Source organism: Corticium candelabrum, chromosome 17 (assembly GCF_963422355.1).
Source record: "Corticium candelabrum chromosome 17, ooCorCand1.1, whole genome shotgun sequence".
NCBI lineage: Eukaryota > Metazoa > Porifera > Homoscleromorpha > Homosclerophorida > Plakinidae > Corticium > Corticium candelabrum.
In genome coordinates, this window is record NC_085101.1 from 2,989,296 (window position 1) to 3,004,266 (window position 14,971).

General features: G+C 39.2%; 3 protein-coding genes across 3 annotated transcripts; 2 read left to right on the top strand and 1 right to left on the bottom strand.

The window, feature by feature from the left end:
* Window positions 1-433: 433 nt before the first annotated feature.
* Window positions 434-2,162, top strand: LOC134192964 (uncharacterized). The gene has a single exon (XM_062661724.1). It carries the CDS (start codon window positions 506-508, stop codon window positions 1,952-1,954), a length of 1,449 nt encoding a protein of 482 aa, XP_062517708.1. The 5' UTR covers window positions 434-505; the 3' UTR covers window positions 1,955-2,162.
* Window positions 2,163-4,493: 2,331 nt separating this feature from the next.
* Window positions 4,494-6,501, bottom strand: LOC134193202 (leucine-rich repeat-containing protein 69-like). Its single transcript, XM_062662012.1, has 7 exons — window positions 6,002-6,501; window positions 5,868-5,946; window positions 5,706-5,777; window positions 5,399-5,485; window positions 5,284-5,324; window positions 4,849-4,987; window positions 4,494-4,791 (listed from the first exon to the last, which is right to left on the bottom strand). The coding sequence occupies exons 1-7, from the start codon at window positions 6,103-6,105 to the stop codon at window positions 4,681-4,683; spliced, it is 633 nt and encodes a 210-aa protein (XP_062517996.1). The 5' UTR covers window positions 6,106-6,501; the 3' UTR covers window positions 4,494-4,680.
* A 2,419-nt stretch (window positions 6,502-8,920) lies between these two features.
* LOC134193238 (uncharacterized) lies at window positions 8,921-10,175 on the top strand. The gene is made up of 4 exons (XM_062662058.1): window positions 8,921-9,212; window positions 9,319-9,397; window positions 9,457-9,797; window positions 9,858-10,175. The coding sequence occupies exons 1-4, from the start codon at window positions 8,952-8,954 to the stop codon at window positions 9,942-9,944; spliced, it is 768 nt and encodes a 255-aa protein (XP_062518042.1). The 5' UTR covers window positions 8,921-8,951; the 3' UTR covers window positions 9,945-10,175.
* The last annotated feature ends 4,796 nt before the right edge of the window (window positions 10,176-14,971 follow it).

Here is a 14,971-nt window from a genome sequence, read left to right on the forward strand (position 1 = left end):
CATGTTTACTTCCGTGACAGCTAGGGTTTCAACGTTAACAAATACGTATTGTCTAGCTAGGACTCGGCGTTTCAGTAGACGGTCTGAAAACTCCGTTGGACGTGTTACTCACGAATGCGAGGCGCCTACGTATACCGTACAACTAGTTAGTTAATATCTGCTGAGAAGGATAACATTTTAAAAAATATCAATTAATCTAACATTTGATAGACAAAGATCTAGAAATAAAATAATCCTAAATCGAGTCTGATTGTAATATGAAAATTGGAGGCCGGGCAAATTAATATGATATAGTTTGTTATTTTATTGAATTAAGGACTATTGAAACTAAAATTTTAGATACAGAAACAGAATATTTTAGAGCCTCGCCCTATGCAGACACAGTTGGGATTGCAGCCCCGGATGCGCAGCCATCACCACGTGGCTAGATTTTATACGGGATAACATCAGAAGGAAAGACTAGATTAGATTAGAAAGTCGCTAGTTGCCTCTTCAGCACGTTGTCATGTCTCAAGACGGTAACGCTGCAGCTCCTGACGTTTCGTTACTACAGTTTGAGTACGTCCGAGAGTTACTACAAAAACCAAGTGAGAACTTGACTACTTTCACCAAGTCTCTGGCTGTCGAAGGGACAATACTCGATCAACTACTGGAAAGCAGCATTATCAAGGATGAAACCATACCCTCGGCGGTGCGTGAGGACCTACAATCAAAGAGCAGAATTGAACAAGCGAAATCACTTCTTCGTGCGATAAGTGCTTGCAGAGAGGTACCTGTAGCCCATTTCCTTTTTCTTCTCTCCTTGCAAAAACCCGGAATTATCAACATCCTAGAAGAAGGACTGCTTGCCCGAGTTGAAGACGTTATGGAGACTAACTGGAATGTCCTGCAACTTGAAGAACCTGATGTGTCAACATCATGGTCTGAAAAGAAAATCGAAATGGATAGGGAATTTGACTCACTTGCCCAATCTATGGAATGCAGTCGCCCAATCACCGTCTTATGTGTGGGAAAAACTGGAGCAGGAAAGTCAACACTTGCAAATGCTCTAAGCGGAAAGCTTGCAACTGACCCAGGCAGTGCTCAAACGGGACGAGGAGGCACATCTGTTACAAAAAATGTGGAAAGAATTGAATGTTTTGGCAACAATATTCCATTTACTTTCTGGGACACACCTGGACCAACAAAAGACACAGAGGATAGCGAGACTTTTTCAGACATCAAGCAAGAAGTAGAGCAACAAGGAGGCAAACCGGATCTGCTCATCTTCTGTGCTCCCGCACACGAGGCACGAGATCGTCCCGAGAATGGCATGATTATTGAGAACCTGACCAAGGAACTTGGTAAAAAGATTTGGGATAATGCCGTTATTGTTTTCACTCAAGCCAATCTAGTCATGGATCCCGACCATGAAACAACAACAGCTGCATACTTTCACAAACACTGTGTTTCTGAGATGACTAACAGGTACCGCAAATTTCTGGTCGAGAAAAGTGGCCTCTCTGCTCAAGAAGCTGAAATGGTTCCTTGTGTGCCTTTGGGAAGAAATGCACAGACTTACCTTCCTGATGGTACCGAGTGGAAGAAGAATTTCTGCATGGTCTGCTTACGTAGAGCCTCCAAAGATATTCGAGGAATTCTTGCCAGTTCAAGCATCTTAAATTCTGATCAATTACCTGTACCCATGACTGGGATTGATAAGCTTCGGATGATGTTGAGCATAAGTGATGGTCAACTGAGGGGTGCTGCTGTTGGTATTGCTGTTGGTATTGGTGCTGCTTTTAGAGTTCGAGTTGCAGCTGGCGCTCAAGTTGCAGCTGCTGTTCTAGCAGCTAATGCATCAACAGGTATGATTGGAGCCACAGTGGGAGTGGGAGCGACCGGAATAGGGGTATGCATAGCAGGGTACTATGCAATACGTTTCTATAAACGTTACAAAGCAAGAAACAAGTGAAGGAGAACGAGAACCTGACTGGTGACTATGAAGACGCCCAGACAGCTTGATGGAAGTTGTGACTTCTAACTAAGGACAGAAAACAATGACGTTTTAGTTCAAGTAGCTAAGCAGACTTGCATGCCTTGCAATGCATAAATTTATGTCATTTCTTATTTCTTGGTTACAGTCCGCGTCAAAACTATTGACACATTCCGGTTTAATTGTACTATTTTGGAAAGTCTTTTTGTTTTGCTATATAGCGCCAGATTTCTCAAACAGCTGAAAAGTAGTCACAAAAGCTATTCCATAGTCTGCGCATCCACTTAGAGAACTTTTCCATTGTAAAATGAGTCGTGAAAGACAACGCCGCGATATTCTGTTACTATATACTGCTCTGGTACAAAGAAGCCATCTACGATCTCCCAACTTTTACGTGTTTCTCGCTCTAATGTTTACTGAAATCTCAAAAGATTGGACGCTGGAGAACGTAGAGCTTCCCGCGGAAGACCAAAAAACTAGCTGAAAACCATCGAACAGCCTAGTGAACATGGCGCACACAAGGAACAACGAAATCAGCAAACAAACTTGCCCATCAGCTAGCAGCGCAGGAAGGACTTGTCAGTTCTTCCACCAGCAGAAGAGAACTTCATGACGCAGGGTATCGCTACACTATGCCTAAGAAAATTCCGCTAGTGAAGCTAACGAGATTCTGGGCGTGTCACGGTCATGATTGGCCCGCTATCTTACTAGATCTTGCACTAATAGAAAACCTCTGGACGATCATCAAGCGGCGTGTTGAGCTTCGTACGCCTCAAAACGTTCATAAATTTGAAGACGCGATCCAGGTGGAGTGGCAGTTGCTCCCACTTTGTGATCTGTTGCCATACATCGAACGCATGTGTAGCCGAATGCGCCTTGTCTAGCTGGCTTGGGAAATGCTATCAAAAAATGAAAGGAGGACACAAGCTACTGATGCGCACTTGTGTGTTTCCAAAAGTCTAACGAACCTACGAGCATACACAATAGTTCTTTTCTAGCTAGAAAACGGACATCACGTGAAAACGGATGCGTTTCTGCTCACGCTACACATGGCCACGCCTCCAAGCGTAAATGTGTCAATAGTTTTGACGCGGACTGTACAAAAATTTAGATGGTAAAAATGACGTCACACTTGCTTCTGAAATAATATATTGTATGGTCATTTCATTACTTTGAGAATATACCTTGCCTTAGCCATACGAATAATTGTTTATCTCTTAATTATAAATTCTTTTACTAATATATTCCAAAAATGGTAACATTCTATATATCAATTTTGAATACCAATTAATCTAACACTAACTAAATAAACATTTAAGAATCGTATGAATTCTCTGAGGTTACTGAAACTGAATGCGGAGCCGGATCTCATACGAGAAACTGGCTAGCTGGTTTGTCAGCCCGTTCGATGTCTCAAAATAGTATGCCGATCTTGACGTTTTGTTACCATAGTTTGAGTACGTCCGAGAGTTATTAGGAACCCCAAGTGAGAACTTGACTATTTGCACCAAGTCTCTGCCTGTGGAAGGGACAAAACTTGATCTACTGCTAGAAAGCAACACTATCAGGAATGAAACCATACTCTCGGCCTTGCGTGAGGATCTACAATCAAAGAGCAGAATGCAACAAGCGGAATTCCTTCTTGACATGATAAGTGCTTGGAGAGACCTATCTAGACGTCTATAGTAAATTCCCATATGTATTTGTTCTTTCTGTCCAAATACCTGGAATCATCAACCTTCTAGAAGAAGCACTACTTGTCCGAGTTGAGAAACCTATAGAGACTACCTGGAAGATGCTGCATTCTGAACTAACTCACACATCAACATCAGAGTCTCATACATCAACATCAGGGTCTGAAGAGGCAATCAAAATGGAAAAATTGTTTGTCTCGCTTGCAGAATCTATGAAATACAATTGTCCAGTCACCATCCTCTGTGTAGGCAAAGCTGGAGTAGAAAAAGTCAACGCTTGCAAATGCTCTACAGTTCAGGCCCGGATCCACAAAGTTTCGAAAGAGGGGGTTGACCTGGTAGCAGTAATTTATAGCATTACTAATTTTCTCTTTTCTAATAAAAATATAAGAAATTATTGAACCACGCCTATTGGAAATGAGGGGGTTGAAACCACTTAACTCCCCAATCTGGATCCGGTCCTAAGTCTACTTGGAAAGCTATGAAATGCTACAAAGGCAGTAACTATGAACCCATATAGAGTTTATGTGCCCGAAGCCTGCTGTCGATGAATGAGTATATCACCTAAACTGTAAACTTGAAAAATTCAATTGTTTGTTTAGCTATTCCTGTATGATAGACGCCAAATGAATGTGCTCAAACTCTAATGAAACATTTGAGGTAATGATAATTTGCAATAAGATCGATTGAAATTGTAAACGTATGATATGATCATATGATATTAAACAACTCCAATACGTGTGTGTGTGTGTGTGTGCACGTGCGCATGAAGGTGCATATGTGTGCCTATTCACAAACACTGTAACATGAATTCGTGGCCTCTTCTCACTACTCCTTACTTTTTTACATCTACAGTATATCTTCTGACTCCATGCAACCTGACAGTATCAATATAATGAAACCGTAATGGAAGAAATTCTACTACATGCTGCAGAAGCACAACCATCACTATTACCTGTCTGACAAACTTCAGTTAATTTTACAAACGTCATAATATCCCTTTCCTGTACCTCAAGGCAATGCGACTCCATAATAGTTATGTGTTCCAACATTGAAACATCGATAGGAACACAGTAGAACTCGAAGTGGTATAACTCCTGCATTATTCTTTACTCCAAGCACCTAGACAACAAACGACCATTACCTGATAGGGTAAACTGTATGTGAGATGTTATATACTTTGCGACTGCTAACAAATTGTACACACTCCAGCCACGTATTCAAAAATGACTCTCTACATACAGCACCCTTCCGAGTGGCTGCAAGTGATTTTCTCAGCTCTGGATGAAATTTCAATAAGACACGTGAACGAGAAGTTCTGCAGTAAAAGAGGACACAAACACACATAAAACATACTTAACCATAAAAATATTGACATTAACTGAATATGATGATTATGAATGTAGAAAGCGGAAGAAGATAGAAAGCCACAAATTAAAAAGGATCAAAGCCAAATTAACAATAAAATTAATTACTACATAGTAGTTATATATATATATATATATATATATATATATATATATATATATATATATATATATATATATATATATATATATATATATGTATATACACTAATTATATTATAGTAGTAATCACGAATAAAACAATTACCTATCTTTCAAGCTTTTTAGCACAATACGAGCAGCAGCTTCCTATTAGAAGAAATCACATTACATCATATTGACTGTTGACTCTCAACTGAATTCATTACTCAAAGGCACAATACTTCGTCCTCTTGTTCTGATGAAACTGGAAGTTCTTGTAGCAGAGGGTTAGCTTCGCAGTACAACTCATTCTGTGACAGATACTTAATCTATTGGACAATATAATGTTTAGACACGGCCCCAGACTCACGTGAGTTTGGCAGTGTCTGGTTCCCGTATGTTGGAGGTGTCATACGGGAACCAGACAATGCCAACCTCACGTGAGTCTGGGGACAAGGCTAATAATGTTGATGATATACAAGGATATGCAGATACAGATGCATGGCTCATACTGTGAACATACTAACAGATGAAGGAAATGAAACAAACCTCGTATGGAAAGGAAACACGTTCATTGACAGATACATCTAATACCAATAATGCTACACAGCCTTCAATATTCTAAACAAATAACATATAAATTTAAATTAGTGACGTTTAAAATTATGCATTAAACATAATCAATCAAATCAAACAAATAGCAGTACCCACATGGTTCAATCTTGGAAGTTTGTTCTTCTGTAAGTACAACTTTTTCAACTTCTTCAAATGACTAATTTCATTAGGCAAGCTGTAATACAATTACACTATAGTGAATGAGATGGCAACTGAGTCCCACACCTTACAGTGTTAGTAGATTGTCAGACATGTTAAGTTCTCTTAGCTCATCAAGACTGACAATTTCAGGTGGTAGGACAGTCAGTTGGTTGCGAGCAAGACTCAACCACATGTTCACGATACAGTAATGTATATCTAATAGTTTTCAAGTTGACACATTAAGATGTGACCATGTTATAACCGATAAAAACTCTCTTTAAAATCCTGGATTCACCATTGTAGTAGTTACAAAGTCGTTGTTCATGATGTTGACAAAACAGTCAGAATTGATAGCACATGATCAAGGACATATATTACTATCGGTGATTCTTGTCATAACGAAAACAATTTACGAGCACGCTTACAACAGATAAACAAATTGGATAGCCTAGTAGAAAAGCTATATGCATGCATTGACAACTGCACACTATGCATTGCAATCTGCCTGCATTGTACTGTTCAATAAGAAAAACAGACTTAAGCGACTAAGTATTGTTAGTCTAGAAACGTTACAATATGATTTTCTACTGTCAAAACTACAACAATAATTATTGACTCTTGGAAGCTTAATTAATTGTAATTGTAATTACAATTACAATTACAATTACTGTCAATTGTAATTGTAACCATACATCTGACAAAAATTGGCATGATATTATATGTTAACCAATGTCCAAAGGACACTATTTCATATTCAAAAAAAATTATAAAAATGGTCAGGAAATTAAATGAAAACATATATATATATATATATATATATATATATTACATGTAAATATATTACATATGAAGATATCAAAGTAAAGATACATGTATGCCAAAAGATACTACAACAGTCTTTCTATCCTATAGTATTACACATGCATTTCAATCACAATAAAATACTCAAGAAGATTATCATTCAAGTTCAAAAGAGTCAGTCCTTGCAAAGAAACTATTCATGCACATAACCGACCAATATCTTAATACAAAGTAATAAACAGAAATTAAGGTAAACACTTACTGACAACATTCGGAGCAAGTTCACAAATATGGTTTCCAAACAAGTGTAAAATGTTGAACTTAGGAAGGAAACTAAGCTGATCGGGGACACACGACAGATGGTTATTACCAAGATTTACAGATGTCAGCTGCCAAACAAAACCGCATTAGGAAGCTCTAATTACCAAGAAAAACAAGCACAACATGTAAATTACACGACTACCATTCAACCACACCACACACTGTATGAGCATTTTACCACTTCATTTTAACAAATAAATACAATTTGTCATGTAAATAGTAATTACTGATAAAATTGACAAAGGGTTTTGTGGAAGTATGACGTGGGAAAAGGGTCTGACTACGTACAAGAGACTACCTTAGCTGTGTAAATAACATCACATTAATTCTTAGAAATAACTGATATTCTTCCTCTATTAAAGTTCTGTAACCCTGTCAAATTTCATCAAAATCAATCAACACACTTTTAGTAATTCTGTCTACAAACAAGCAAACGAACCAGCCAAAAACAAACCAGATGAAACACAACTTCCTCGAGAGGTAAAGAGCATGCAATTTTCTTGTTTCTGGTATTTTCAATGTTTGCAAAAAGATATAAAGCCCTGCAAAAATAATCCAATATACTAATAAGCTTATAAATAAATAACAATGGAAACATTAAAATTGTACGCTTTAAGTACTTAGGAGATAAAAATAACAAACAAACTCATACCAATAATCTAAATATTAATTAATCAAATAAGTAAAGTACCAGTACCATCTATTTTTTAATCGTTGTGTACGGACTCTCCAAAATTTAACTTTATAAATTGTTTCAATGTTCGTTGATATGTATTTAATACCTCTTTGAGATGAGTGATTTTATCACACAGAGAAGTGAGAGAGTTGTTCTTGAAGCTGACTGACTGAAGAGTCTGTAGTTTGCTGATAAGAGCAGGAAAGCGATCGAGACGCTTGTTTGCTAAGTTGATTGACTTCGGTCTCGTCTTGCTTGCGTTTAGCAACAGCAAGTCACTCATGTTGTCACAACGAAGTTTAACGTGTGTTACCGTGCATTGGAGCTCCGAGGCACTTAGACTGGTCTGAAACCCTCCTCCGGCCTCTGTAAGCGCTCAAGAGCCCAGCGGAGACGTCTGTACGTTTGCAAACAACACATCCTGTAATCAACAAGACGACGACTCGAAATTCCGGCTTAAACATTTGTATCTGCGTTTTGTTGTTATTTTTTCTGACAATTTTATGTTAAAATTGTGTGTTTTGTTACTGTAGAACGACATCCGCTAATTAATTTATTAACAATAAAATCATAGTTAAATCTACACATGACGTAACATTAATTACGTCGTCTCGTGTTCAACCACGTGCTGGTGTCATCATCATGATCTAGCTAGATACGGGAATGGCGCACGACGAGTCAGTTGTTTACAAGCCCGGGCAAGTGGAAAGATGTATTTGCTGACATCCGCTAAATAACTAATTAATTAATATATAACTATTAACTTTTCAAGGCAACAAACGTCACTACATTGTATAGTCGTCACTCTAGACACGTGATGCAACAGATGCGTCATCTCGTGCCTAAAATATTACCTACTAATGTAGACTCGTTTAAACCAATTACGAAATTGACGATACGAATCTCGCACGCAGACGACTTCTGTTATGACATTGCTGCTAGACTCGCGAGCCCATACTGCATTCACGTGCGCGCCACTTACTTATACGGGAGCTGGGCACCACATGTACGTACACGTGGGTACACGTATATACAGTTCAAACCAGGACACGTTGAAAGATATACTTGCTGACTTCCACAAAAAAATTATTACCATATAATTAATAACTATTTATGGTAACAGACGTCTTTATATTGACTCGTTTGGGCACGTCCGCATATACACGTGTTAGACCACGTGCTGGCTCCTATAAAAAGATGGGAACCGGGCCCCACGAGGCAGAAGTCCGGTCACACGTTGAATGATGTACTTGTTAGCAGCGCTCGTATCTCTGTCTTTGTCGCACACAACCAATGCGGCCTGTTGCTTACCCTACAGCTACCTGATATCAGGCTCTGGATTGCAAGCACAGATGTATCATGTCACTCCTCAACTCTTCGCATTGGACAACTTCATGATAGCCTACGACATCAAATCTGAGAGGGCTGTACTCAACATGACTATGGCGAACGTACTAAACGGTGATAAAATTATAGAAACTATCTACATTGACAACAAAAAGGTGACTGTGTCTATAAAATTATAATTAATTAATTAATTATGTAATCAAATATATCACATCTACGGAATGGTCAGTCATTCTAATTTGTTTATCTCCAAAAAAAAAGAAAACGGAACATGTGGTCTTTGACAACACATGTGTTGAAGTACATGACATGCTAACAGGACTAAGCAACTGTTTACCACGTAAGCCAGTCACGTGACCTTCTGTGCTACGTAATATATGTTGGCTTATGTATACGCAGCTAATGCTAGGAGTGTGGCCAATGTTACGATTCATGGTCAAGTGTATTGTTCGGTCGTTACATTTTCCACATCAGTCTATTCCGGCTCGCTCGAATATCTATCTCTGAATACCATGATTATTTCTGAAAATTGTATTCCAATGGCTGCTGCCAGTTTTTTCCGAGAAGACAACACAACTGCTGGAATAGCATCAGAGATAGACGGTGCTAACGTGTTGTTGTACTATGATGTCGAAACACTACCCAACCCTGACATTCTAACACTCCCAAAAATCTGCTTTAGTGCACAAAGTCTTGAGACATCTGGAGTCTCCAAGAATAAGCTCGCATTTTTTCACATGGTAAATTGATATAAATATATTATTATTGGAAGTGAAATGACAATATTGTTGTCTTTCAAGATGGAGGGAGTTGAGTCGTTTGATGTCTTCACCATTCTCAACCGTCTTACTCAGATATCTTCAGATAACAAAAAGAAATCTGATTGAGTTGGAAAATGGTGTACTTTGTCAGAATTCAGAATTCAAGCTGTGGTTACTGATTTCACTGTTAGCTTATTTGCTGATTTAATTGCTAGCATAGCATAGTTGCTGATTTCATTGCATGCATGCTCTTTTTGCTGACTAGCTAGGTTCTTTGCACTTGCATGTTGATCGATAATTTGGTAGTCGATTTTCAGTAACTAGTAGGAATACAACTTAGTAGCAAAATGCTCTTCACTTTAGTGTCAGTGGCATACATTGCATTGAGATTCGGTTGGCGCTGGGCTCCATGCATGTTTGCAGCTGTGAATAAACAAGACGTCATTACTACCCACGTGATTTAACAATTACCTCAACTCATATGTAGACTAGTTCTAAGGTAATTACGACACATTCCAAATCTAGGAGACGTAGTTCTCACAGGGCGTGTATGTACACTGTACGCACTTCGACATTTGTTTTAGTGTCCCGGATATGTCTTTGTAGATATCTTTAACCCTTTAATTATTTAATAAATTGATATTGGTTTTGCAAAATACTGCTGTTGGAGATCAGTCACTAGAACTTTAAAAGTTCGGATACAGCTTGAAAATACTTTAGCCATACGAATTGCCTAGCTTTTAATAAATTAATTATTTTATAGATTTTTATTAATTAATATACTCTAAAAACGTTAACATTATAAATTAAAATATCAATTAATCTAACACTAAATATAACAAGATTTAAAAATAAAAAAATTCGAAATCGAGTGTGATTTGTGATATGGAAACCGAAAGTTGAGAAGAGTCATAGGACTTAGTTACTGAAACTAGATGCGGAAACCGGATAAGACGGGATAACATCAAAAGGATAGAGTAGAAAGGGAAAGTGGCTAGTTGTCTGGTTCAGAACGTTGTCATGTATCAAACCAGTTGCAGCTCCTGACGTTTCGTTACAACAGTTTGAGTACGTCCGAGAGTTACTACAAAAATCAAGTGAGAACTTCACTATTTTCACCAAGTCTCTGGCTGTCGAAGGGACAATACTTGATCAACTACTGGAAAGCAGCATTATCAAGGATGAACCTGCAGCATTGTACCCTCGGCGGTGAGTGAGGACCTACAATCAAAGAGCTGAATTGAACAAGCGAAATTACTTCTTCGTGCGATAAGTGCTTGCAGAGATGTATCTGTAGTCCATTTCCTTTTCTTTCTTTCCGTGCAAAAACCCGGAATCATCAACATCCTAGAAGAAGGACTGCTTGCCCGAGTTGAAGACGTTTTGGAGACTAACTGGAACATCCTGCAACTCGAAGAACCTGATGTGTCAGCATCATGGTCCGAAAAGAAAATCGAAATGGATAGGAAATTTGTCTCACTTGCTCAATCTATGGAATGCATTCGCCCAATCACCATCTTATGTGTGGGCAAAAGTGGGGTAGGAAAGTCAACACTTGCAAATGCTCTAAGCGGAAAGCTTGCAACTGACCCAGAAAGTGCTCAAACAGGACGAGGAGGCACATCTGCAACAACAAAGATGAAAATAATTGAATGTTTTGGCAACAATATTCCGTTTACTTTCTTGGACACACCTGGACCGACAAAAGACACAGAGAATCATAAAACTTTTTCAGACATCAAGAAAGAAGTAAAAAACAAGGAGGCAAACTGGATTTGCTCATCTTCTGTGTTCCCACACAGGAGGCGCGAGATCATCCCAAGAATGGCATGATTATTGAGAACCTGACCAAGGAACTTGGTAAAAAGATTTGGGATAATGCCATTATTGTTTTCACTCAAGCCAATCTAGTCATGGATTCCCACCATGAAACATCAACAGCAGCATACTTTCACAAACACTGTGTTTCTGAGATGACTAACAGGTACCGCAAATCTCTCGTCGAGAAAAGTGGTCTCTCTGCTCGAGAAGCTGAAATGGTTCCTTGTGTACGTTTGGGAAGAAATGCACAGACCCACCTTCCTGATGGTACCGAGTGGAAGAAGAATTTCTGCATGGTCTGCTTAAGAAGAGCCTCCAAAGGTATTCGAGGAATTCTTGCCAGGTCAAGCATTTTAAATTCAGATCAATTAGCTGTACCCATGACTGGGATTGATAAGCTTCGGATGATGCTGGGAATAACTGGTGGTTCAGTGTGGGGGGGGGGGTGCTGCTGTTGGTATTGGTACTGGTATAGGAAATGCAGTTAGAGATGGAATTGCAGCTGGTGCTGTAGCAGCTGCCCCTACTGGACCAGGAGCTATCATTGGAGCCACAGTAGGAGGAGTGGGCGGAATAGGAGTAGGTATAGGAGCATACTTCGCAATACCTTTCTATCAACGTTACAAAGCCAAGGAACGAGTGAAGGAGTACGAGAACCTGATTGGTGACCATGAAGACGCCCACACAGCTTGATGGAAGTTGTGACTTCTAACTAAGAACAGAAAATAGTGACGTTTTAGTTCAAGTAGCTAAGCAAACTTGCATGCCTTGCATTGCATAAATCTATCTTATTTCTTAGTTACAAAAAAACTAGATGGTAAGAATGACGTCACACTCACTTCAGTAAAAATATATGGTCATTTCATTACCTTCCTCTAGCGATAGGAATAAATGTTTAGCTCATTTTTAATTTTTTTACTAATATATTCCAAAATGGCAACATTTTATATATTAATTTTGAATGCCAATTAATCTAACACTAACTAAATAAACATTTAACAATTATATAAATTCTCTATGGTTACTGAATCTGAATGCGGAAACCGGATATCATACGGGAATCTGGCTGGCTGGTTTGTTCAATGACTCAAACACTTACAGTATGCACATTCTGACGTTTCGTTACCACAGTTTGAGTATGTCCGAGAGTTATTAAGAACCCCAAGTGAGAACTTGACTATTTTCACCAAGTCGAAGGGACAATACCTGATCAACTGCTAGAAAGCAACACTATCATGAATGAAACCGTACCTTCGGCCGTGCGTGAGGATCTACAGTCAAAGAGCAGAATGTAACAAGCGAAATTCCTTCTTCATGCGATATCTGCTTGCAGAGACGTACCTAGACGTCTATAGCCAATTTCCTTGTCTTTCTTTCTGTACGAAAACCTGGAATCATCAACATCTTACTAGAAGAAGAACTGCTTGTTCGAGTTGAGAAAGCTGTAGAGACAACCTGTAAGACTCTGCATTCTGAAGTAACTCATACATCTACATCACGGTCTGAAGAGGCAATCGAAATAGAAAAATGTTTGTCTCGTTTCCTGAATCTATGGTATGCAATCGTCCACTCACAATCCTCAGTGTAGGCAAAGCTGTAGTAGGAAAGTCACCAATTGCAAATGCTCTACTTGCAAAGCTGGCCACCGACCCAACAGGTCACTTAGTGCTCAAACAGGACGAGGAAGCAAAACGATTACAAGGAACGCAAAAAATATGGTTTTTGCAATGGTAGTCTGTTGACTTTCTGGGACACGCCTGGACAGACAGTAAGCAAAGAATTCTTTTGTGTGCACTCCCACACGAAGCATGACATCATGACGAGAATAGCATATATATTGAGAACCTGACCAAGGAAATTGGCAGAATGATTTTGAATTATGCTGTTATTGTTTTTACCCAAGCCAATCTAGTCACGGATATCGACAAGGAAAGACCGCAGCTTCATACTTTCACAAACACAGTGTTCGTGAGATGACAAATAGGTACAGCAAATTTCTCGTCAGGACAAGTAATTAGGGAAGCGGAAATGGTTCCTTGTCTGCCCCTGGGAAGAAACGCAGAACATTACATACCTGATGGTACCGAGTGGAAGAAGAATTTCTTTAATGACCTGTGTAAGTAGGTAAGTAGAACCTCTAAAGACGCTGTGGGATTTCAATTTGATCAACCCATGACTGGGATTGTTATGCTTCGCATGGTGGTAAGGATAACTGATAATATGGAGATAGGCAGTGCTGCTGTTGGGTTTGCCACTGTTCTCAAAGTAGCAGTTAGGACTGGATCTTCTATGGCAGGACAGCCAATCGGAGCAGCAATCTAGGAGTAGTGGGCGGAGTAGGAGCAGGTGTAGCAGACGCATGCAGTAGCAAACCGTCAAGACAACAACAACAACATGTTAGAGAGTACCAGAAACAGTGGAAATCGCTAAATCTATTTAGTACCTTGCTGACCCTTTCACCCGATGGGAGTCTCGCGTAGCCAGATCTTTCCGCAGTGTTATACTTCCGGGCATAAAGCAAACAGACAAACAGCAGCATACTTTCACAAACATTGTGTTTCTGAGATGACTAATAGCTACCGCAAATTTCTTGTTGAGAAAAGTTGCCTCTCTGGTGGAAAAGCTGAAACGGTTCCTTGTATTCGCAAGAAGCTTAGCTTCATAGGCCTGATGGTACCGAGTCTGATATCTGATCAAAGAAAAAGTCCGTACACGTCAGGTAACTTCATTTTCTGACAAATGAATGCTGAAACCAAATGTTGAAACAAATATGGTTCACACTGAAACATTTGTATTGATATACAGTTCGTAGAAGCTAATAGATGAGCTAGTTATGTGGGTAACTAACTTTCTTTCTTTGTTGGTACATTGGCATGCCTCAACAAAGAATTCAAGTTGCATTAGTACGTACTGTACAATGGGAATACCGAGGCGCACATGCGCATAATCGTGAGACAACACTGAAACTAAATGTAAAGACCAAACGCGAAAACCAGCGTAAATATCCCGTATTGCTTAAATGCTATACAAACGGACGCACGAAAGTTGTGTAATTTTCTTGTCAAGACGTTGGCATGGCGCAATTGGAAAGTGCTGCAACCGTTGTGCCAGAAAGTGGTTTTTTGTCAGAGGCTGACTATGTTGACATCAGAGCCTTTCTAGGAAAACAACCTGAACAAAGTGAGAACTTGTCCATTTTTATCTATGCTCTGGCTGTTCCGTGTTTGACTACAGATGAGTCTAAGAACGATTCGTGCAAGTGACCAAACGGCGAAGAAAATGCTTCATGAAGTTCCGTCGCCCATCCTTTTGTATTGTAGCTAGTGATTGTG